This window comes from Bombus flavifrons, chromosome 4 (assembly GCF_040668555.2).
Source record: "Bombus flavifrons isolate JBK064 chromosome 4, iyBomFlav1_principal, whole genome shotgun sequence".
Classification (NCBI taxonomy): domain Eukaryota; kingdom Metazoa; phylum Arthropoda; class Insecta; order Hymenoptera; family Apidae; genus Bombus; species Bombus flavifrons.
The window spans coordinates 13,451,977-13,477,189 of NC_138445.1; the positions used below are offsets into that span (position 1 = coordinate 13,451,977).

The following is a 25,213-nucleotide window of genomic DNA, read 5'->3' on the forward strand; positions in this document are numbered from 1 at the left end:
TATTTTTTAAGCATACCTATACCTAGAACACCTCTATCTTCCACGGAAAATACAACGCGGTCTAACTCGAGCTGCCAGTGCTAAAGTATATTCAGCCGGTCTAAGTCCAAAGGCTATTTGCATAGGCGATATTATATCTTCGCCTGAAACTCCTTGCCCACCCACCGATCTCCTTCCCCCCCTCTCTTTCTCTCTCTCTCTCTCTTCCTTACTTGCTTTTCTCTCACTCGTTTCATCCTCTGTCTATACGTCGCGTACATCCCGACGTCTCTTTCTCTTTCATCCCCGGCCAACCCCTTTGCCAACCTCCCACCCCAGGCGTAGCAGAACGTCTTGAGATCCCCGGAATTGGATTAGTAGTGGTTCACCCAAGTAAGACTTGGACTATACTCAATTTGAACTAAGATCGCGCCGCTCCGGAATGGGCAAATTGCTAAATCAGTTTTACGTGATCACCTATTCAGAAAGTTATTCGCGATCGAACGCAGATATTCCGTGGAAAGGCGGACCGGCCACCGGGCGAAGGATTTAACGAGAAAGGATACGGAGGTAGGTAGGGGAAGCAAGGACCAAGGACCGATTGCCGTCGATTGATAGGGATTTTCGGCCACTTAGGATTACGAAACCCGTAGGATCGGAAGGATCCTTCACCCGCTCGTGCAACCATCAAGCTATTTCATTCATCCTTCGGGGACGAAGTCTTAACAGCGTTATGTAATTGATCCTGACCGAGGGATGAAGAAATTGAAGACGTTTTTAGAAATGTGGAATGGTTTGTTCTCGATCGAGATTTGATCGATACAAGGGTGAACGTCTGTCTCACAAGCTAAAGTGATCAACTCCACTTTTTACCTTTACATCTACTGTTTATACTCCGAACTTACGTCTTTTTGACATCATTGAAATCGTAATAGTTTAATTTCGTGATAAGTGATAGATATTAAAATTATCGATCAAAAAGAGGAACAAGAAAAAATATTATAACCCCTTTTTATGTACGGAAACCACAGTGATATATAGTCGCAATGTTAATTGCTTGGTAATTAAAGTATTTCTTTAACTAAATTATAACAAATGAAAAGAAACTAAACTTGGTCGCGCTTTTTATGTGGCTCTCGGTTCTGTAGATCAGATAAAAGGATCCCTTGTTTGTGGAACTCGAATCGAACGGTCCGCTTCGTCTCCTTCTCTTTAAGACGTCTCAAACAAAGATTTTGCAAACATTAGCGATTCGATTAAGCCGCCGTTTTGGGCGCTCGCCTTTAAAGTCGCGTGGAAGTTTCCTAGTGAAATCGTTACTTAAGTTTCTCGCATTATACACTTTCACCACCTTCGAAAAAGTTCATAGCGAAGTTCATAACATAGCCTCTCGCGGCCAGAAATACGAAACCAATGTAATGTAACGGAAGAATTAAAGTTAAACGACCCGAACTTAACGCAAACGTTTTTTGCAATGTTGTCGAAGATTTTATTCTTCGCTAATTACATGTTTGTACAGTATTTTTATATCATTGTTAACTATTACCCCTTTCCAACTATGTCATGATAAAGTACTCTCTTTTATCTACAAAATTACACAAAAATCGTAAAATCAAGAAAAGTAGATTTATGGAACATTTTCCATTTTCAAATGGTCTTCAAATGGAATTAAGTTGATGGAACGTTTATAGAATGTCTTCAAAAATGAGGAACTCTTAAGAGCTTATTGCAGGTAAGTACATACTCGTTATGAGGAGCAAAATGCATTTGGTCGGTATAGAACTTACATAAAATCATTTTTTTTTTTTTTTTCGTATTAGAATATACTAAGACATAATCGATTTTATAAACACCAATTCCAGGTACCTCGTAACGCAATATTTACCTAACACAAACAGTAATCTATCGAGATAAACAAAACTTTCGAGTTCAAAATTCAATAAAATTTTTTACTACATAATATACATCGTATTATCTTCAACGAAAATCGTCCAATAATATCATATTAAATTATAGCTACAGTAAACCACGACACTTAAATATTAATCTTGAAAATTCAGTAAAGAATACAATTTTTCACTATTATATACATCGTATTATTTACGAGAAAACCCCAGAAATATCAAACAAGTAGACATCAGTTGATGTCAAAACACGCGATAGATTGCAAATTAAATTCGCGAAGAGTTAATCAAACGGTAAAGACAAAAAGCGAAAGGGGATGAGATCGTTCAGCGGGGGTGGAAAGGGAAGGCGAACGGCGAGCAGTATCCGTTGAAAAATCCAGCGTAAAATGGCCGGTCGTAGGTCGAGGAAAGCATAAAGAATTCCAGGGTCCCGATCTAACGCAGTTAATTTGGCGAATGGGGCTGTCCCTCCACCTTGAACATGGCCACTGCCGTCGCATATACGGGACTCCTCTACATACATATAACGCGTGCCTCTGCCTATACACACGAACACAGAAAAAGACGCGTGCACACGAGTATACCGGGTGATCCTGGTGGAGTCTAATAAAAAGCATCCCCGTGAGCCGTGGGATGGTTGGGTCAGAAGTCCATTCGGAAAATGGAGGGACTCGGTCGTCCAACTAAATCTACCCGATAACGTGCACGTATTGTCCAAGTAGGACTACGTTCAAAAATCATTCACATTCTTACGGACGCGAATTAAGAAACGAAACGAGGCGTAAAAAATTCATCGAAATGTAGTTGATACAGAGACGTTGAAAAAAGTTCGATAGGTTCGTTGAGCAATTTTAAAAAATTTTTTCTTGAAAGGTGGAACGAGACGAAACCTATCCGGTCTGTTAGCAAGACGTATGGGATACGGCTAGTCCTGGCCAGGGTTCGACTCGACTTCCGACTTTCCCTGCAGAAAACATTGAGTCTGAGGGGTGGCCGCCTCATCCCTACCCGCCGGGATCGCAAAAGACGCTATAAATTCTGGCCATCCTATCCCCCCCTCCGACAAACCCCCCTTGTAGACTTCCGAGGATAGTGGCCAAAAGTAAGAAGAGTAGCTATATCGATGGTCTCTCCCTTGGAAGTCGCAGTTCTTCGGTACACAAAGTGCTGCTGCGATGCTTTCGTTCCTGTCAAGACGATGGTTCCAGCGCAAACTGGACTGATTCATCGTACAGGGATGATTGACAGAATGAACGAATCAACGTTTTGTTTTTCGAGATACTTTTAAGAGAATCATAGGATTCGAATGTAGTATTGTATGTGGCTTGAATTCTTATAAAATTGTTTAAGTGTAAGGAATTGAATATTAAAAGATTTAAATAGAATTTTGTAGTATACAATTTTCTGCTTTCGAAATAATTTAATAGCATTTGGAAATAAAATTAAAAGATTTAAATCTAAGTTTCCTGATTAAGATTTTTTAAATAATTAATATTGTTACGAAATAATTCGATAGTACAAGAAAGGGTAGTTAACAATATTTGATAATACAGTACAAAAAAGCAATATTTAAAATATTTGATGTTGATGCACCACAGCTATTCCAAGTAAAATATTTCATGGACTAATCTAATATTAATTGAATGGAATACTACGATTTACCATAAACTAGCGATTCACAAAACGAATTCAAAGGAAAGTAAAGAATAACGGGTGCAATGAAAAACCATGAACAAACCCATCTTACTAGCGCTTCCGGACAGGAAATCTGCTCCGGCCACGGACCGTCGACCAATCGAATCTCACAGGGAATTTAACACCCTTCTGAATGGACGGAAAAAAGCCGAAATTTCCAATTTTATCGAATCACCGGTCGTCTGTCCCTTAAACAAATATTACCGCGGCTGCTGACTGATCGATAGGAAATTGGAATGAAATTTATTATGGTTTCGATTCTATTATGCGGTGGCCACGTTCGCTACGGCTTCACTTTTAAAAGAGGAGCAATCGATTTTATCGATATTTGAATCCGATAGACGTAACACATCACGTAATTACATAATCCACCTTCACCGTTCGATTAATTTCTATATGAAAACATTTATGTAACGTCGATGGTTTTTAAACGATTGTGCAACCTCTTTGCTTTCAATTTGAGGAGAAATTACGTCGGTATTTCGTAATACACACGATCAAAGTTATATTCTATTGACCCCTCGAAACACCCGACTGTGTTTACGTAATGGAAAAACGGTCGAAAAGGTAGTTAATTTTTCAATATCCCCTGGACCGGGCGATACTTGCTACTATTTTACAAAAGGAATCTTCTCAGATGAAAACTATAACAATTCCTGTTTATATCGCAAATACAAAGTTACAAGTTTCTATAGGTAATATATCACACATATTTTAACTAATACAAAAACAGAACAAATTTATTTCACAGCTGAATAACGTAGTATACTAGTAGAACAAGTAGTTTAATGATTATCTGATGGTTGAGAGTCGTCATTAAACCGTTTGTTAAAAAGAATTTGCCAGTAGTTTATATAACATCGTGTAGAAGTCACCCAAGTATCCATACTTATAACCGATACTGCACCTTGAAATGTATCGAGGTATACTCATCGAATGCTTCCAGAATTTAAGTTTCGTTTTATGTTTCGAAAAGAACCAGCCTCGAACTACGGGGTTCGTTATAGTCAGCCATCACGAGAGAATCGAAGGAAAAGAGCATCTCGGGCTACAGAAAGCACGAAGAAGAGAATGCATCGAACGAAGAAGAATATCCATCGGTGCAGGCACAGCATCTGCGTGAACGACCTTATCGGAAAGACATAAACGCCTGAAATCCAGGCCGTAAATTAGGATCGATAGAATGCCGGACTCTTCTTCCGTGTCCTTCTTTTCGTTCTCTCTTCCTCCCAATCCTCGTTCTAATATTTTTACCGTATCCCCAGATTCAGGATTCTTAACGGTGATAAACTTAGTCCACTATCCTGTGACGACTTACTTCCTGCCACCCTCTGTTTTGTCGCTGCACAGCAGAAAATTAGATACAAGTATTGTTCGAGGGGAACACCACGGTTGTCACGGAAGATAAGAACTTTACGATTGCCCACGAGAAAAATGAACTCCATTAAACGATTAACTCAAGAAATATATTTAGATCTTTTGGTGGACTTGGCTTAATGTGGAATGTAATAGATTTCGGGTTGAAGATAACAGAATATTAAGTACGAGGTTGTATATTACAATGAAAGGAAAGTAATTGATTTACATATTGAAAGTAACAATCGTTAATAATTCATTGAAATTGAAGTTGAACAAATATTCATAATTGACCAAAAATGTTTTATACATCTTAAGAATTTTTAAAAAATCAATTAATTCTTTGTCAGGTTACAGTCTATTGGGACCAAGGATTATTATAAAGAGACGATTCTTCGCGAAAAAATACATCTGAAATATAGAATAAAGATTTTACCTACATATGAGATTTCGTTTCTAAGAAAACTTGTTCTGCTTGATGCAAGTGTACTAACTGTAAACTACGATTGGACTAATTGATATCCACAAACTAATCCACTCGTTTAGGCCCTACAAATCCTATAATTTGAACAACGTAATCATTTCCAAATAAAACTATCCCCGATACAACGCTTATCAACAGGCTACGGATATTTACGCAATTTTTGATTTTTATGCTCGTAGCTAAAAAAATAGAATTTAAATATTATGATACTCTACTATAGGTATTTTACATATTTTTGCGCGTTATATGCATTCAGTAAATTTTTACACCCTTAAATTTCTCAAAAATGCATGAACATCAGAACATCTACCTATCACACAATTTTCCAGAAGAAGAATCCTGGCAGTTCTCCGTGACGCAATTGTTATCACAAAATCTGAGATTCTTCTAAGTTTCCTCAAACTTCTCTGACTGTTTAGAAACTGGCGAACAGTCACATACCCCCGTAGCCTCGTCACGTGACCATTACAGGAGTCAAGAATTTTTACGAGAGCCTAGGATAAGGGGAAAGGGATGACGATCCTTCTGTCGATCCTGGTGCTAGTGCCAGCAAAGAAGAGAGCCAGCTTGATGGCGGGATGTTCGACGGCTCGGAGGGGAAGGAGGTGATGGCGGTGGAGAGTCTATGCCGTAACAAGGGTGGCACGATTTCAAGAATGCGGAGCACGTTCTCAACCAATGCCGGCAGCCAGGCAGTAAAACAAATACGCCCTCGCTATATACGGGGTGTCCCGACAATACCGCGTACGTCTGCACGACGTACACGTTGCATCGACGAAAATCCCATGCCGTAGAAGGAGGTCCTCGTTACTGATACGAATAGAGGTAATGCAGCGTGTACGCAGTGAAACCTTTTCACGACCTCCTCCGGGACACGCGTCTTCACAAACGAAAAACAAATTAACTCGAGAGAGGAAGACGATGCAGGCATGAAAGAGTATTTCTACGAATTCTTGCGAAGTTCTCTTTCTTTTTGACTTCCGCCTTTCTGGAATAGTATTCGTATTCGTTTTAACTTTGTTTTTTCTAGCAGATCACTAATGTGTTCCTTTATTGATAGATAAATTAACCCATTCACTGCCAGGCAAATTTTATTAGTTGCATACACATAGTATTAAAATGGTATTTACAGTAATTTAAAAATGAGAAAGAACTACGAGATAACTCGTAGCTGGTGTCACTGAATAAAATTCCTGTCCCGACTCCGCAAACTACGAGATATCTCGTAGTCGGCAGTCTTGGTACATACGCTTACTACGAGGTATCTCGTAGTTGGCATTGAATGGGTTAAAGCATTTTAAATGTGTTGTGATTTGATATACGTAGATATTAAGTTGTATGGATACTGTCTTCCTGTTTAGGGTAGTAAATTTCAAATTTGGGGCACTAGTGATCTTTTTGTTGATTGGTTGCTTAATAAATTAATATTGGAAATCTGATTAATCTAATAATTACGCGATTTAAACGGATTAGCTTAAAGATGAATTGTATGGTATATAACTTCGATTAATTAAATTGTCGAGATATAAATTTACTTTGGTTAACAAAATTTCTTGTTTGGATATATAAAGTGATTTCTTACTTCATTGTCACGTTACTCTAAAATGGTTCTATAAAGAATGTATGAGGAAAGAGGACGCAAAATGCTTGAAATAAAAGATGTCTGATCAACATAGATCATATTATTCATCGATGACGAGCAGATTTTGACAATGTTTCATGTCCTAAAAACATATATCAAAATGAAAGTGTATGGCCATTTAAAATTTTGTATGACCGTGACTAAACGCGCAATACAAATATTTGTAATTTTGATCCGAGTTATTTTGCATTATATTACGCCGTTGAATACTATTATTGTACGTTACATTATATTTTATATTTTACAATTTTGATACTGAAGCCATGTTTACAAGCCCTGTCCTTTTACCCTTCGGAAGATAATATAATAAAAATTCCTACAACATAAATTAACAAACCTTTTAACTTTTTAATTTTTTCCATAGCATATATATATCTTTTCGTTTAGAAAAATCAGAAGGATCATAATCAGCATCAAGTCGCGTATCGACGTTACCGGTGCGATTACGTATCGATGTGAGTACCTCTGGCTTGGAATCCGGAATAAAGCAGTCAATTACGAGTGTAGGCTCCCTTTTCAAGTATTCACCACGAGGAGCACACGAAATCCCCGGTAGAAACTGAACGCGAAACGGCCGATAAAAGCGCACAATGACTGGTACGAGCACAGAAACGCAAATGTCCTCTTTCAGCGACGGAGACGTCCTCTTTGGAGGGCAACGAATGATGGACAGGTGAAAGAAGTGGCCAATGTGGGTTGGTTTCGGCGTCTCATGTGACACACACGTCACCGGCCTTTGTTTTTTTTCACTTTTGATCGAGTGCTCCGGCTCTTTTGTCCGCTCGCTTCTCGAACCCTCGTTTCTTCTCTTTTTTTTCAAGCCAGTTCGTTTAATACCGGCGAGAATTTTCTTTGGGACAACCCGAGGAAATTAAGCCAGACAACCTAGAGAATCCAAGAAAACGAGTTCTACGAAGATAATGGGAAGTATGTGTTAAAGGGTGGCCAATATAGAACCTCTGTACGTTAAAACGTTACCCGCTGCTGATAAAAATCAATTATTGCCTCAATTCGCCAATTAACCAAACAATTTTTCTATTGTGTGTATTTTCTGATTAAATTATTATATCGAATCTATTTTATTTTTGTAATCGTTAGGTTCAGATTCTGCGAATCTCTGAAATACTAAATTTTCATTTAATCGAAGAATATTTTTGCATCTTAACCATGTTTTCGAGATATGAGGCTACTGTATAAAGACTCTAAATCCTTATGTACATAATCAAGGTACTCAACAAGAATTATACGTGTAAATAAACCTATACCTTTAATATTTAAAACTATTTGTATTAATTTTAGCATGAAAATTTCCAAATGTTTTCAAAAAAAGAATACGAAATTATTAAATGAAATACAGGAATAAATATAGAAATTGTAACGATCAAAATCAGAAAAAATTGATTAAAGAATCATCGTCGTGTCTTCGTCAATTCGTCTATGCTAATTAAATCTTACGCAACGAAACTTCTAATATAATTCAATTAAAAATCAAAGCAACCTGTTCCTACTGGCGAATCATGAACCTGCAATCCACTCTTCTGTATCTCTTCTGATCTCTGATCTTTGTTCGCGGTCAAATAACACGTAAACGACTTGCTCCCGTTTTTTGAAAGGGTCTGCGGACGATGGACCAGTTTTTCACCTGATCTGGATCACGATCCATTTTTGTTCGTCAATAGCGTCTCATCCCTTCCAGCGGAACCTGTTTGCTCGCGTGGCGAGAGGTCCTGTCCTTTCCAACAATCTCGCGGATCCTGTTGGGAAACTGGTCCATCAGGAAGGCGATGCTGCCGCCTCTCCGTAACAATGGCCACTGTCCACTGTCCATTGTTGACGAAGGTAAACCGCAAAATGAACCCAGTTAGCCTTTGACTCTTATTCTGAAATCGTTTCGGTCAATTTCCGCTGACAGAAAACTGGTCCACTAGAAAGGGGATGCTGCCGCATCCCTTTGTATTTAATGGTCAGTATCTAGTTAAGAGCAATAAATTCGAACTATAAAACGTAGAGCCGGTTAGCCTTTGCCTCTCTTGTTGGGATAGGATCATCGAAAGCACTCCCCTTTTTGGGGGTTAAGAATAGTGTCCCGTTTGTGGATAAACAATTGAGGAGATATGTGGGAAAGGTACCCATAAGAGAAGATGATAAATTGAGCAAATTAATCAGCTAAATTTGAATTATTAATTATAATTTCTGTTACGTCGCGTGATTGAAACCGTGCGACGTCCCTCGGTATTGGGTCGCTAAGGGTCCGCTGATCGTTATGTACACCCTCAACAAACCTAAGGCCCTACCATAAACTGAATCTTATTAGCTTGCAGAAACCGTTAATTATGCAAGTATTTTCGGTTTATAGCTGATACTTAAAAGGTCCTTAGGTTTATTGTGCGCTCTTAGAAATTACGGAACAGCTGGTAATTATATAATAGGAAAAAGCGGATACTTACCTAATGGAAATGTCTGGATTTTTTAATGAACAAAGTCACCCATGAGCCACGTGGGTAGGATGCTTACTCCTCCTATCTTCATTCATCAACCAATGGGAATCACACTTTTCATAACGAAAAGTGTGAACAACGAATCAGCTTCCTTCGTTCAATAATTACATACATACCGAGCTTTCCTCCGTAAGTATATAAGAGCGGACAGTTCGAATACTCAAACAGTTACAGTACCAGTGAGATCCAATCCAGTTTCGAGTTCTCAGTTCAATTACAAGACCGTTCGAATAGAGTTCAGTACGAATAGAGTTCGAGTTCCAGTTCAGTTCGAATACGCTCAACCCTCAAGACTTCTTCGAAGACCACCTAACTACCCGTACTCAATCTCGGTCTTCAGATCAGTCAACATATCTACCCGGATTCTCTCATATCAGAGCAATCCATTTCTTCGTCACCTATATCTTAAGCAGCGGAGTTACTAACTTGTGTTATTGTACAAAGTTGTTGGAAATACATATTTTATAACACTGTTAATCGCAGCGATATACCACAACAACCACCCCTATTATCTTAACGGAAATCAGGGGATCGATCGATTCGCGGTATCGATTCTTAGAATCGTAACGGGAATTTACGACTCCCGTTGACGCGCTTCCTCGCGATCGCGTCTCCCCACGATCGGTCGAAATTACAATTTCTCTTAGAGAAGTTTATTTATCTATCTGTACGTATGTTTACCTACGCGCCATTTTTCAAAAAGTTTCGAAATTATTAAGAGAAATAGTTAATATGTATAAATGTAAGTATTGTATAATGATGTGTTAAATGAATTATTTCTTATCAGAAATTGGATATTGGAATTGAAGTATTCTTGCAATATAATACTGCTTCGAATTTTGGTTTGTGTTTAGAGAATATTTCTTTATGTGAATACAGAAAATTATATCATGTCAGGAATTCGTGAAATGACATACACATAGATCGTAGATGTAAAAATGTTTCGGTGTATGTATTTGAAAGTTTTCCCGCCAAAGAAATTTTACTTTCCGATTCTTCAATCCTTTAATCTGCCCCCTAGTGTATTCCATAATAAACTGTGGGAAAGAGCTTCGAAACTGTGTAGAACTCTACTCTGACAACACAAGATAAATGGTTCAAACCGCTCATAGCCCTGACTTTAAATGGGACTAGCAACGAGGTGCTTACTCTGTTTCGATACTTGGTCTGAAATTCAGACATTTCAGAATAGCATCTGTTGTAGATAACACAGATTCCATTCGTGGGATGTATGATAAAAAATAAAAGACACGAAATTTAATAAAAAATTCAAGAACATATTCAAGGATGAGGGTAATTAGTAATTGTTGAAAAAAAGAAATTAATTTACATAAAGCAAAATCACGTTAAGTTTCTGCGAAAAAATCCAATAAAACGTTTGTTGTTTCGCTTGTCTCCAAGCAACACTACGCCGCATATCAAGTGCATACGAAGTGTCGCGACGTACCAAAAGTGTTATGGATTACTAATGCGGAAGTGAAAAAAGTAACACGTTTCCTGTTTCGTTTTGAGATGTACGCAACCAATCCACGAGTGTGCAATAATAATTTATCTGAACAACAACAAGTTAAACTACAGAAGATCAAAGAGCTGACGAGAATTCTAAAGGTCGACTGACGCAAAAATTTGAGGATTACTTTACAATTGTATAACACATACTTCTCGTTCCGCAGGATACAGACAAAAATCTGACTGTTTGCGAAGAAATATTGGCAACTTATATAAGGAAACGACTAAGGGTATGTGCAAAATCATTTCACCCTTCCCTTAATATGAATCATTTATTCTTTTTCACTGATGAACATCTTGGTATTTGTACAAATATATACGATACATAACTTTGAGAATAAAATTGAATAAATGTTAAATGAACTTATGTTTTACATATTTGATGAATATCGAAAGTTGTAAGTGTTTTATCTCAGTCTTAGGTTTGCAATACTTAATATAGATATAATTAAAATTCAAGTGTAGCCTGTTGTTTATTCAGTGCAAAAAGTTAGATGTGAGATAGTAAGAAAGCCTGTGAATAATATTTATAAAATTATAGAAATCTCCTGGACGATTTTCTATCCTTTTTATTTTTTCTTAATTTACTATCCCTTGTACCAGCCACCGTGACTGCGATATCCATAACCGTATCCACTATATCCTCCATATCCATGTCCAGCGTATCCACTGTATCCACCATATCCACCGTATCCACTATATCCGTGACTATAATATAGAGGCCAACTTGGATACCATCCAAAACCATACCTAAAATTGCATTTTGTGAACATCTGCACATACGAATGCCTTACTACCCTCAGAATCAAACTATTTCAAATATTCTTGTGTAACAATCGAACGAAAAATTCCCATAGACTCTAAATATTATATATAGATTGTACATTAGATTAATTCAATAAATAATTGTGCAACTCTTTTTTCAAAATCAGTCTGTACCAGTCATCGATGTTTCCTTGTAAATATTGAATTCTATTCATACACTAAAATCTGTACAATTTTCTGAAAATAAAATAGGAGGAAGCAATTAAATAGCTTCATAGCCTATGACTAAGAACCAAATTAAAACATAAAACTCCATAATAGCACAGGAAATTTGTTAAGACAACGCAAAATATTCGACTTCCTCTTACAAAATCCGCAAGAATATCTGAAGTAAGCGGCTATTTTTTCCGCAAAACCTTCCTAGATTCGTCACAATTTCTTACGACAATCTACATACCAGGGCCAGTAACTATATCCTATGTAACTCCACGGATTCCAACCGTAACTTCTTTTTGCCACCTTTTTATCCTCAGTTGCATCCTGAGAATTCGGTTCGGCCTGATTGTCAGCAATTATTTTTCCTGACACTTCGCTATCGTCCTTTACTTTTTCAAGTTTGTTGTTTGGGAGCACAGTGGCTGTTCCCAAGGTAAAAATGGTCAAGAATACCAATAACTAAAACGATGATCAAGATTCGTTTGTACGAATGGACTAATATTATTAGTCAAATTTTACAAGGCACAAATCACAGGTTGTTAATAGACTAGGAATTTGTTGTATTTATGAAAAATTTAAAAAGACGTGGGTACTCGTTATAATAATCAATAAATGAAACAAATCTCTGCTGAAGTCCCATCTTTTTAGTTGTATTCGTAAAAACACGAACTTGCATAAATCTCTATAGCCTGGTAGTATTATTGATTTCTTGTGCATAACAGTAACAAGTTTGATAATAAACTAAATGAAATTTTATGATTGAGCTGTATTAATTTTAAGTCGTCTGATTATTTTGTTGAACTTAAAATTCTAAAATTGTACGAGAGAAAATTAATAACTTGTAATTTGTAACTTGTACCAATTCACTGATATCGTTAGATGGTAAATTACTGTGCGAAAGAGTTCTATTATCACTAAAACACTAATTTCTTACTGGAATTAATCAAGGAACATTGTTTGCTAATTCAATAGACTAAATTCGTGAATATTGGAAGCTTTGTCGATTATTCTTACCAGAAGATTCATGTTAAACTTGATCCACAATACGACTGTGTGATCCAAAGAGTGGACAGTTCTTTTATACCTGATACAGATCAGAAATTATTTGCCGTGTTATATATACCTACTGAATTCTCGATCCACAACTATTTTCTAATGCCTAAATTAGTCTCTGTTACATTTTCCATCTATGGAGAATCACATCTCATAACTAGTTACATACATTGATCATGAATTCATCTGGATCGAACGAAAGCACAAACTCTTTAATGGAAAAGCGAGCATGTAATCAAAATCTGGTTTTATTGTTTTGGTCATTGATTAACTGAATTTGATCTAGTATTTTATGGCAAGTATACGTTTCCTTGAAGCAAGTTTTTATATACAGGGTGTGTGATTTTTATCTATTATTGGAAATATCTAGAAAGAAGGGTGGTTAACTGCGATGAAATCGGCTTATGAAATTAGACGTCTGTCGTTAAACGTTTCTCCGACTAATTTTGGAAGTTGTTAAAATATTTAAGGAATGTTTCGTTTCGAACTTGTTGAAGATGAATTCTCTTTCCATAATTTGTTAAAGAGCAGACGTTTAATACTTTTGTTGGAATAATTTCGCTTACTATATGATAATTCGAAAATTGATCGCAGAGCAGAAAATACTTCGAATGAATATTTTCGATTTCTCATAGAATATCTCTCAAAATATAATTCGTTATAATCACCAATTAACTAGTTTCTTTAATCCATTCGATGAACTCCAGTTTTAACAATCAATGTCTTCCCATCATAGACATTATCAATGAATCAAATTAAAAATCATAATCAATTAGTACCCAACACTACTCTCCTATTCCATAGCATATCTTACTTCCGCCGTCTGTATTCAACTACCATAATCACAATCTCTGTTCTCTAAAATAGCACGTATCTCTTTTTCGAAGCTAAAAGTAGCAGCTCGATCTAACATATAATAATCAAGCGCAACGACATCTAAACAATTACTACATGAATATAGCGTGTGTGCTGACAATTTCACGGCAATTTCGCCGATTGTAAAACACCATACGCAACGCGTTCGAGTAATCCGACCACCCATAATGTTTGCAATCCGGCATTGTTCGCGAAAAAAAAATCAAGTTAATGAGGTGAACGAAGCTGGGAACGTTCTCAAAAGATGCGTGTAATTTCGCGGAGTTTCGCGTGTCGTGCAATTAGCCAGACAAGGTAATTAAGTAATTAGCTAGACAGAGTGTTCGATCGAAGCGTAGTCGAAGCGAGTCGACTACCATTCGAGGAGTCCACCGACAGGAACTCGCGTTTATTATATAAAAACCTGAACCTTCTCCCTATTCCTTGTCGCGTTGAAAACTTGTGTCGTTAATATTTTTCTCCTCTTGTCGTAATTGTCCCCTTAAGGAGGTTTTGTCACACCAGTCCAGGAAATCGAACCAGCGACACCGTTTGCCGCTGGACTTTCTCTGGGTGGAGAACAGGTGACATAATCGACATACTTATGAAAGTACAGCTGGTAAATATCTAAACTCGGCTCATTGTCTGGTGACATAATCGGTATCGTTGGTAATATGGTCATTGTCCTAACTGATCGTGTGTAATGTGTAAAGGTTCGTTTACTTCTTACGTATTCAAATAAAATAGTAATCTGATTACTCTGAGACGGACATTATCGCGTGTAGGTAAATACGATTGTTTAAATGAAAAGGAAATGTTGCAACTGCGAAAATATATCAAAGAGGTGTTGAAACACAAAATGCATTTGTAGCATAAAAGTACTTTTTGCATTTATGGAAAAGATCCGGAGGTATAGAAAATACGCATACAAGTAAAAATGTTAAAAATGTCAGAAATAAGTAAAATAAATTTCTATTTATGTATTTTATTTGTTTATTCATATAATGTAACATAAAAGTAATACGCTATTTCATTTTAAGAAAATGATGGCAAGAAAATTTATCACTCAAGAATGGCTTCAAGATCGATTGCATTCAAACTAATTAGCCTTCGTTAAATTTACTTCAATCTATTTCAATGCTTGTAACCTTTACTCGTATATGTCAAAGAATTGTGCGTTAAATGATTGTACTCGTTATACGCACGTACTAACTGTAAGATTCGACTTGTCAGACTTCTATCTCTGTTCATGTTAGTAATTAGATGTATAATTATCGTAGATGAGACTAGCATATTTTCTAGATAGTGACCGTAAATTATTACGATCAAAAGTGGTATAGTAATCTATTTCATCGTTCAATTTCTCAACCATCAATTAATTTAACCGATTGCTTGTTGAAAAGATCAGTCTCGTACGTAGAAACAGTTTTATTTTCACTTGTTCTGCAGTATCGCTCGATTAACTTGATCTGTATCGATATCCTTAATGAATTGACTTCCCACGTTGTGCAACAATAGCACAATTTTGTGGTAGTATAATCGTCAAGGCAGAAAGTTTCAAAAGAAATTGACTTTTATCGTTTTAATCGTTCAACCAAAATATTTAGGTAGTCGTTCAACGGTTTTGTACAACTAGGTAGAAATTCTTTAAAAAATGCCTCGTATAGAGCCGCACTGAAATTAGTTACGGTAGAAATTCTTCCAGAAGTATTTGAATAATAATGTATATTCCTCTCGTTCGAAAATATAAAGCGCGATATACCGAATGTGTTTATACGATCTAATGAGTTCCAGTTTCCTGAATAATTTAGCAAAATTGTGGCAAAATTGTAACATTAATAGATATCGACATAGATATAACTATAAAATTATATCCTTATTTCAAAATTACAAATTTCGTATTTCTTCCTATAATATTTTCCAGAAATTTCTATTAGCAACAGAAATATTTCAAAGTTTCTAATAACTCTGCAACGTAATTTTCCAAAAAATTCAAAAAATCATACGAATACGTTCGATTAAAATAACAATGAAACACATTTATTACGTATATTCTTTCTGAATAAAAGTATTAAACTAAAAAGCAAGCAGTCAAACTAATATGTTCTTTATCATCTACATCCTATTATTAACATATACATATTCTTTAATACAATCCATTAATAAACTTATAAATCCCTTTTTCTAGTAACTAAATACGAGTAGAACAAATTTTTTTCAAACTGAATTCAATTACGATTAAAAGTCGTATTTTTGTTTATTAAAAAACCTCTACTCTGAATCGTTGACTCGTGTAATTAGATTCCATGGCTACACGTGGAATTAAAAACAGCGCGTGACCACATCGAACGTATTGTACGCGTCTTAGCGAACTGCTGTCGTTCGATTCTTTGCAATATCGCGACGTTCTTTTCCCGCGTTATAACGTGCCGCTTCAGTTGTCGCAAATCAACGAGCGGCTCTGTGCAATTGAGGTGAAACTCGACATTTCTTTCCGATGTTATGCAAAAATCCATCCCCGCCAGCTAAAGTTTCGTTTAACGACGCTCGAGCGCGACACTGATCGCACAGTCCTCGTGGAATCTCGAGGCACAAAAGTACTCTTCGTGCCACTTTGTAAAACTTTCTCACACGATGAAACATATCTCTCTATTTTTTACATTTTTCATCAAAATTTGACCGTGAATTGCTTCGATATTTAATTGTGAATCGCTTCAATATTCAATCAAAAATAAGTTTAATCGAAAAAATTGATATTTTCTCGCAAATTAATCTAATATTTAACACAAAATTGTGTCGATAGTTTAACAAAAATTGAAAGAACAGTTCGTTGTTAGAAGTATTGCATGAAGGTTATATCATGTGGCAATCAACGATACAAAGAAGACGCCACTGAAGATAACACGATGGTCGCTATCTCGTCATCACCCGGTGCATAAAGTGTAATTTCCGAGCAGAAAGTGTTCAAGCCTATTATAATGAAGCTTAGGAAATTCTACCTCCTATGTTACGTGTGCGTACTGTACACTTTCGTTCAGTCTAAGAAAACAAATTGGGAAAACCAGTCCACATCAAACCTCTCCTCAGGCTCGCAGGAACTAACAGAACTTTTAAATGTAAATAATCCGCGAGACAAACGGGCATTAGGTCTGATTCTCTCAGGCTTGGCGCAGGTTTTTGGCTACACGGTAAGCCCTGTGCAAATAGCCTCGTTGCCCAATCCTAATTCCGAGTCAAACGAGGCAAGAGCTACTAATAACACTCAAACGAACTCTACTCAATCGACTACATTAGCTCCAAGACAACGAGAAACGATCAAATTCACGGGTGTGGTGAATTTTAGTAATGGAACAGGTGTATTAACTCAGTTGCAACAATATGAGAATATTTTCCATGGTAATTCATCTTCTACAACCTCCAAACCGTCTTCAACATCATCAACGATGCCCTCACAGATCGATCCAAGGAAACAGACTCCTAATCAACCACTACCACCTCCTCTCTTGGTAAAGATCCCCCTACCAGTTATATCGGAGCCTTCCTTACCGACCGTACCTCAACCACCTCTTCCTGAGATTCCTTCTCAATTCATTAATCTATCCTACCCTGAACCGTACATCAGTTCAATTCGCAATGAACAAGGAATGGTGTACAGAAAGAACGTGAGCACTGAAAAAGTGACAATAGAAAATCAGCCAATTTATAATGCAAAGGATATTCAATCGCCACCTCCTCCAATGTTAGTTCAACCGCCAATGATACATGATCTTTCAACTACATCTCCTTCTTATAATGAAGATCCAAGATGGAAACAAGAGTATGAAGAAAGACTTGCAGAATTGGAGCGTAAGCAGGAAGAGCATGCGAAGAGATTGAGGGAACAAGAATGGTACAGAAATCGTCAGAAGGATGATAATTATAGTGGTGAGGAAGATGGTGATTCAAGGAAGCAAATAGATCACGGAGATCAAGATTCTGGATGTGGAGGAAACCAAGAGGAAAGCGATAAAGGAAAACCGTTGAGAGAAGAAGAAGATCAGTCGAGAGAGAGATATGAGAGTGAAGAAAGGATTCGTGAATATCCTACGAATCAAAAACAACCTGCAGAAAGTGAAGAAGAAGAGTATTATAGGAACGATGATGTTTATAAAGAAGACACGCCTCAAACTAGTGAAAATTATACTAGTATACAGTATAGTGAACCACTACCTTTGAGTGAAGATGATGAAGAACGACGACCTGAAGATCTTCGTAACAGTTATGGGGAACCTCTGTACAATCGTGAACTGATTGATGATGGATTTGTGAATTTTTTTGGAAGACTCAAGCAGCCATTGAGCAATATTTATAGCTCGTCTGTGCCTGCTGAATCGGAGGAAGAGGTTTCGAGAGAGGAGGAAGATTCGCGTAGTAATCAGAAAGATGAAAATGAAAGTGATGAAAGGAGCAGAGAAGATGTTCCAGCAAGAAACAAGTATGAAGAATATACTCTGGAGGAGGATACAGATAACAGGAAGAAAGATGGAAAAGGATCTAACGAAGATAATTCTGAGTTAACAATGAAAATTTCCAATAATCAATCGAATGGCGAAAATCGATCTTTTTCCGCCGAAGAACGGGATGTGGCAGATGAATTGGATTTCAGTAAATTTATGCCATTAATCGTTCCTATTCGGTACCTGAATGCCCCTGAAGAATTAAGAAAGACGAAATTGAAGTCATCGACAAATGAAAAATCAGAGAAAGATAATACTTTAAGAGCAGAAGCTTCAAAAAAAGTCTCGTCTAAAGAGCCAAAGCGATCAAAAAAGGAAAATTTGAAACCGGTAGTAGGTGTTGCAGAAAGAAAAACAGCGAAGAATCTCCACGAGGGTGAACAAAAGGAAGTGCAAATGTGGCCACCGCCATTCGACTTTATTTTCGATAGTACAATACATACTAACATTGTTCCAAGAAATTCGAACGATAATGACAATATTAAGATATCGAATAGTCAAGAAAATCGTAGAAAACTTGAATCTTCTAATAAAATGAGGAAAGAAAGACATCGAGAAGAGAAAAGTCAAGTAAAACTTGATAATTCAAATCAAAGACCGTATGACTATTCTGAAAATATTTATGACCAAGGTTTTAAAAAGGAACTCGAATTTAAAACAGTTCCTGGGAAACGACTGATGATGAATAGGCCTATAAATACTGTGAGTTCAAATAGAACACATTTTGAGACGAAAACCGTGAAATCTAATCAAAATGATAATGATAGAAAAGAAATACCAGATTTTTTAAAGCGTTATAAGTATATTTCAAATAATAATTATAGATTCACAGAACGACCAAATATCGAAATAAAAAATTTTCCAGAGCTGCAGGACTCGAGTTCATTGAATTCTAAGAAATTTGAATCCTCGAAACGCAGTATTGAAAGAAATCAACCATCTTCAAAAAATAAGAAGCAGATAAATGTTAAAAATCGTATAATGCAAGATACTCCAGTTTCTCGACAGAAGTTTGAATCAACGATGTTTCTCGAACCTGGAGAAAATTATAATTTGTTCAATTTTGGTGAACGTGTTTATGATTTCAATTATGGCAGGGGAAACGACAGATTGTCCGGAGTTTTTGACGGGAATAAAAAAATTGGAAACGTAGAAATAATTGGCTTGACTACGCCGCAACAGGACGTGTATCGCTATGACGAAAGTTTAACGAAATTCACCAGTGAACCGGAAAGCAGAAGCGAGAAAGTCGAAGATTACGCGAATGGTGCTACCACTATAAAAATAGTAGCACAAGAACGCATCAATCCGAATGAACCAATTAGTTATGTCGATTATTCTCGTATTTTATAACTTGTTATTATTTTCGAGTTAATTGTGCAATATGATCTATTTTCAATACTTCGTTTTTTAGTAATTTAACACGTCGAATTTAAAAATATTTTAAACATAGTAATTAAAGGAATTTAAAAGAATTTTAAAAATAGTTATCAGTGTTTTGTTATATGATTCATTTGAAATACTTTTTCACTAATTTCAACATTTGTTACATTATAATATAGTGAAATCAATCATATTTCATGCTTTGTGCTAAATAATTGGAAAATATAATAGGGAAATTGTAAAATGATCCTTTTATCACGTATATATAGTAATTATAATTTAATATATTTACTAAAAATTAACCTACAAATACACATATGTATTTTGTGTATTACACATAATATATAATATTCAAAATAATTTGCCTAACTGAAAATCTCAAGTGTATATTTAAAATTATTTAGAACCCGAAAAAACATTGATTTTTTTAACTACTCGCGTATATATATACGAGTTAAAATATATATATATATACATAAATAATTAATATGTCAAAAAATATTATATGATTTGTTATAGAAATTGCTATAGAAAATGTTAAATACTCAGTTTCGAAATAAAGTGTTGCAAGATAAAAAAAAATATTAATTTTTTGATAATTTGAAAACAATATTATTTCCTTAACCTCTTTTCTACCATCTTTGTATAACATAATAATTGAGATGAACGTATGGCAATTACAAAAATATTCTATAATATCGCATATATGTTACAGGACAAGCGACAAGAAATGCAAAGACGCAGTGAATTGGAACACAAAATGACGGAAATTCTCGAAAATTTGAAAACCCGGCTGCTGGTCGAGTAATTCTTGTCAAGATGTATACTTATACGTTTTCTGATTTATTTTTGTAATAACTAATGAGTTCACTGCATGAATATATTATTGAGATTAAGTACCTAAATTATTAATACTGAATTACCGAGTTAGCTACGTGCTATAAAAAATACATAATACGTACAAAGATAAATCACTTACCAACTTTTTGTCCTCCTGTGTTGTAATTTATATCTAGAATGACTAGAATTTATTCACTTAGTGTACTTATCACATAATTGAAACTATATCACTAATTTATTCGGTTTTATTTAAGGAAATTGTAATTTTAATTTACAAAGTGCAGGGGACGACATTTGATAGAATGAAACTGAAATTTTGCTTTCGATAATCGAAATATGTAGAATTATCGAACTGAATTATCGAACTGAATTATCGAGATGAATCATCAAGTTCCATTCAAATATTGCGCCATTAGAGTGCAATGCTGTCGTTCTGTTGTTACTATGTTAAAACTGTTTGGTGGTTTAAAGAATAAATTATTGAACAAAAGTACAATGTATAACATTAAATAATTAAATATAACAGATTGTAATATTTTTTTTTTAAATTTGACAATTAGAATATTACAAGGATGGAGAAATTCTTACAAAATATAGGCGTAGGGTTAAGATCTATTGATGATCCATTTTTCGAAGATTCATTCAGAATTTGCAAAATTTTTCAACGAAAAGGTGTTACTGTTGAAGATGATGAAGAACTATGTCATGATGTGTAAATAAATATTTCTTTTATATAAACATTTATCATTGTGCATAACCTACAAATAACTGATTTTAATAAAATAATTTATCAATTTCAGTATAAAAGAATTCTCTTGTTACATTACTGGTTGTCAAGCAACATTCAATAAATTAATTGATTTTGAGATGCACTACAATAGCAATCATCGATATGTTTGTGCAGAATGCAACAAATGTCTACCAAATCCTAGATTCTTAGATATTCATATTCAAGAAACCCATGATAGCTTTTTCCAAGTTTTATCAACGAAACAGCCAATGGTATTTATAATCATTTTATTTCAATATAATGTATGTAATACTGTTTGTTAATATTAATGATATCTTTTAGTATCAGTGTTATGTTTCTGAGTGTGATTTAAAATTTAATACTTCGTTTGAAAGAAGAGATCATTGTGTTAGCGTACACAAATATCCAAAGAATTTTAGATTTGATAATACTCCACATTGCGTAAGAGATAAATCAAAAGATAAAATGGATATTGATGAACCAGAGCCAAAGCGGAAGGAATCCAAGTCAAGAAAAATACAGTTAAATAAAAATCAAAAAAGTAAAATGTTTATAGCTACAGCAAAAACTACAACCTCGACAAATGCCATTATCCGTGAAAGGCAATTAAACCCTTCAAATAATAATGCAGGAGCTACTTCGCTACTTTTTATCCCTAGGCAAGTACATAAATCATATACAAAAGTACTTACTAAAAATCAATTTGGTGAAAAAGATGTGCTTGAAACAGGATGTATGATGGACTTGGCTAATACATTACCAAATACGTAGTTGAAAATGTATAACTTTGGTTTAATGTTTTTTTTATCATAAATATAATTTAAATATCACAACAATCTTTGTATGTACACCGAACCTTACAAAATTTATTTCATTATACCACATATCTCCTATCTTATCTTTCCTTCTATTTACATATCTGCACTTATGGTATAGTCTTGTTGCTCAATATACAAATAAACCTCTAAGTTTATCTATTCCGAGTTGCTTACTACATATAGAATACCTTTTGCAATAAATTGTATATAAAAAAAATTTTGGCTAAAGTTATCAGACCTCCTACCTAGCACAATTGTCATTATTTTGGAAATAGCATTATAACAGTAAGCATATTTATATAATATAAAATATATATATTTATATACCTTCTAAATCCTTATATTTAAATCCTCTATTATATTTGTCATATATATGACAAATGTATATTTGATATATATATCAAATACTAAAGGCGAAATCATAAACTATTAAATTATACTAACGATTACAGAAAATATGATACTTATAGAATATTAGACAAATTTTGTGCAGACACTGTATAATTTTTTTTTTTTTTTTTATTACCGACGACTAATATAAAAGTAACCTAAGTCAAATAAGCCATTAACTTGGCTGTTTCGTTTTTAAGTACTGAAAGTTCATATTTAAGTCTCTTATTTTCGTGTTCTAAAAAAGCTGCCCTGATAGCAATCTCATCTTCCTTGGCTCTTCGTGCGTCCCTAGAGCGTTTTGCGGCTTCGTTATTCTTTCTTCTTCTCTCTCTATAAGCTGCATCTTTCTCATCAGCAGTGCTCGTTGGCACAGGACTTTTCGTGACTTTTCTCATCTTTGTTATCATGCCCTCGTTCGATTGTTTCATCGTTTCCAGCATTCGCTTTCGAAACTCCGAATAAGCTTCGCTGGATTCTAGATCGTACACTAATTCGGTTCCTCCTATAGTGAGCGATAATGGATCTTTTGGATAAGCCTTAAACGGTCTTGTATTTTTTGCAATATCTATAGGCAAATTGTATAACGCATTTTTGTTAGAATCTGCAATCAACGTAGTGGAGGGGTTGAACAATTGCGTTGAATTAATAGTTTCATTATTTGCATTCAATAATGTTGACAATATAGTAGGAATGATTGGAATCGAAATGTCCATTGGCGAAGTGGAAAAATCACCATTTTGCAATGGCGCGTCCGTAAGATTGTGAACTGGCTCGTATTTAATCTTTTTCGGTGATTCACATTCGGAAGGTGGCGTTATTATAAATTTTCGAACCTCCAAAGGACTCCTTTCAGTTTCTGAAGAATGCGTAACTTGATCTTGTTTCGTTGTGTTTGTTACGAGTGAGTTTGAATGTAAACTGGAATTTTCTGACTCCTTCGAGATTGTTGCTTTCTTAAAAGACAAGTCTAGTATCGAGTCAGAAAATTGCATGCTGGTATCTCCGTTAGAAGTGCATTCTTTTGCTTGTGCATTATCCACCACCGCTTGGAAAAAAGGATTCATTCTGCAGTTTATCATCATCTAAAACGAAAAGTTTGAATGAAAAGAAAAACATTTCTGTGAAGGTTTTTCATGCAAATGCAAATACTTGTTTGCTATGTTTTGAAAAGTATTGCATATTTACTGGTTATCCTCTGAGCGTTTTAAAAATGAAAATAATTATAAATAGATAATGATATAAATGGATACTTTTTAACATTCAATTCTTTCAGTTTTCCAAATATGTATCAATTATACATTACTACACGTGGCAGTCACAAAAATGAAATGTGTAGCGGCTAAATAGAGATTCACGTGCTCGAATTAATGATAATCGTTTGAAAACGTGGGAAAATAACGGGAAGCGAGTGTAACAAATTATATCTCGATATTTTGAGGAGTAAGAATATTATGTTAATGAAGTGAAAACATTAATTTGTAGTTAAATAACATTTGTTATTTCGACGTGTTCCAAGATAAATCAGCCAATATTTACTTTATACGAAATCGAAGTATAATTTGTCTAACGAGGAATACAGTTAATTTGACGAGAAATCGAAAAATAGACAACGTGTCGTCGAATAGACATTAGTGTATCCGTTAATTACGAAAGTTTGGAATTCTTTTATGTTTATCAATTAACATAGAACATGTGTCTTACTTAATAGTTAATCCGAGGTCACGCACCGGTCACTGATGTATCACAACAATATCACTCTATCGTAGTTCCAAATCGTGCACGTTTTCTTGAAGATCTTCACGCAGTAATTATTCGAAACTAAAATCGTTTTTTAACGAATTTCTAGAATCGGTTTTTTGGTAAAATGTGCTCACACGACGGTTCTTCAAAACCGTTTAGAACGAGAGGGGGTGCAGTTTCGCTTATATAGTGCCCAACCCTTGTAAGAACTTGGGGTAGGAGAGAATCCCTTAGAAAATGGTAGGGAACGACAATCCTGATGACCACAACGCTGGGATCTGACTGGCACGCGTTCGCCACTACCTAATCCCGAAATGTTTATAGGACGACACGTTCACATGATTACGACTACGTAATCGCGTACGTAAGAAAATGAGTTGGGTTATCTATGATCGAGTAATTGATTGTATATGTATTTTGTTGGGCTTATATAGTATATCTTGTAATAAAAGGATCTTACAAGGGAATTTACATTTTAGTTTAATAGTTCGAAAATGGAAAAATGTTATTACTCAAAATGTTTTATTTATGAGGGTAGTTTATTAAATATGAGTTAGGAAGGAAATAATGATAGTATCAGAGTTGAAAAAATTTCATTTTTATAGTAATTGGATTTATTAATTATTTATTCATTTTTTTAGATTTGTTAGTTATTTCTTCATTTTGTTGTTCATGTATTTACCTATTTCCTGATTACTTCTTAGTACTTCTATTACTTCTATTATACCTTGTTATCTTTCTATTTCTTTCTATTATATATCTTCTGTTGTTCAAAACCAATTCATACAACGAAAATCACGCATTAAGTGTATTTAAAAAAGAAAAACACTTCT

General features: G+C 35.1%; 4 protein-coding genes across 8 annotated transcripts; 3 read left to right on the top strand and 1 right to left on the bottom strand.

Annotated features, from left to right (window-relative positions):
• Positions 1-10,995: 10,995 nt before the first annotated feature.
• Positions 10,996-21,168, top strand: LOC138179103 (uncharacterized). The gene is made up of 3 exons (XM_069111556.1): positions 10,996-11,169; positions 11,235-11,300; positions 20,554-21,168. The coding sequence occupies exons 1-3, from the start codon at positions 11,074-11,076 to the stop codon at positions 20,644-20,646; spliced, it is 255 nt and encodes an 84-aa protein (XP_068967657.1). The 5' UTR covers positions 10,996-11,073; the 3' UTR covers positions 20,647-21,168.
• On the top strand, positions 16,548-19,870 carry LOC138178819 (caldesmon). Its single transcript, XM_069111085.1, has one exon. It carries the CDS (start codon positions 16,938-16,940, stop codon positions 19,806-19,808), a length of 2,871 nt encoding a protein of 956 aa, XP_068967186.1. The 5' UTR covers positions 16,548-16,937; the 3' UTR covers positions 19,809-19,870.
• Positions 21,105-22,557, top strand: l(2)k10201 (zinc finger protein 511 lethal (2) k10201). Its single transcript, XM_069111551.1, has 3 exons — positions 21,105-21,390; positions 21,479-21,680; positions 21,751-22,557. Exons 1-3 carry the CDS (start codon positions 21,251-21,253, stop codon positions 22,198-22,200), a joined length of 792 nt encoding a protein of 263 aa, XP_068967652.1. The 5' UTR covers positions 21,105-21,250; the 3' UTR covers positions 22,201-22,557.
• A 90-nt stretch (positions 22,558-22,647) lies between these two features.
• On the bottom strand, positions 22,648-24,742 carry gt (transcription factor giant). 5 transcript variants are annotated; one of them, XR_011172866.1, is made up of 3 exons: positions 24,342-24,742; positions 23,474-23,722; positions 23,034-23,205 (listed from the first exon to the last, which is right to left on the bottom strand). XR_011172866.1 is itself a non-coding variant. In XM_069111270.1 (2 exons), the coding sequence occupies exon 2, from the start codon at positions 23,720-23,722 to the stop codon at positions 22,796-22,798; it is 927 nt and encodes a 308-aa protein (XP_068967371.1). In that variant the 5' UTR covers positions 24,368-24,726; the 3' UTR covers positions 22,648-22,795. The 5 variants fall into 5 exon arrangements, 4 of the variants coding, with proteins under 4 accessions (XP_068967371.1, XP_068967370.1, XP_068967373.1 ...); XM_069111270.1 differs by having other exon boundaries at positions 22,648-23,722; positions 24,368-24,726; XM_069111269.1 differs by having other exon boundaries at positions 22,648-23,722; positions 24,342-24,722.
• Positions 24,743-25,213: the final 471 nt, after the last annotated feature.

Coding starts and splice junctions, on each gene's coding strand:
- gt (XM_069111270.1), bottom strand. CDS start 23,722: ATGATGATAAACTGCAGAATGAATCCTTTTTTCCAAGCGGTGGTGGAT.
- LOC138178819 (XM_069111085.1), top strand. CDS start 16,938: ATGAAGCTTAGGAAATTCTACCTCCTATGTTACGTGTGCGTACTGTAC.
- LOC138179103 (XM_069111556.1), top strand. CDS start 11,074: ATGTACGCAACCAATCCACGAGTGTGCAATAATAATTTATCTGAACAA. Junction 11,170..11,234: donor AGCTGACGAGAATTCTAAAG/GTCGACTGACGC, acceptor CTCGTTCCGCAG/GATACAGACAAAAATCTGAC. Junction 11,301..20,553: donor ATATAAGGAAACGACTAAGG/GTATGTGCAAAA, acceptor TATATGTTACAG/GACAAGCGACAAGAAATGCA.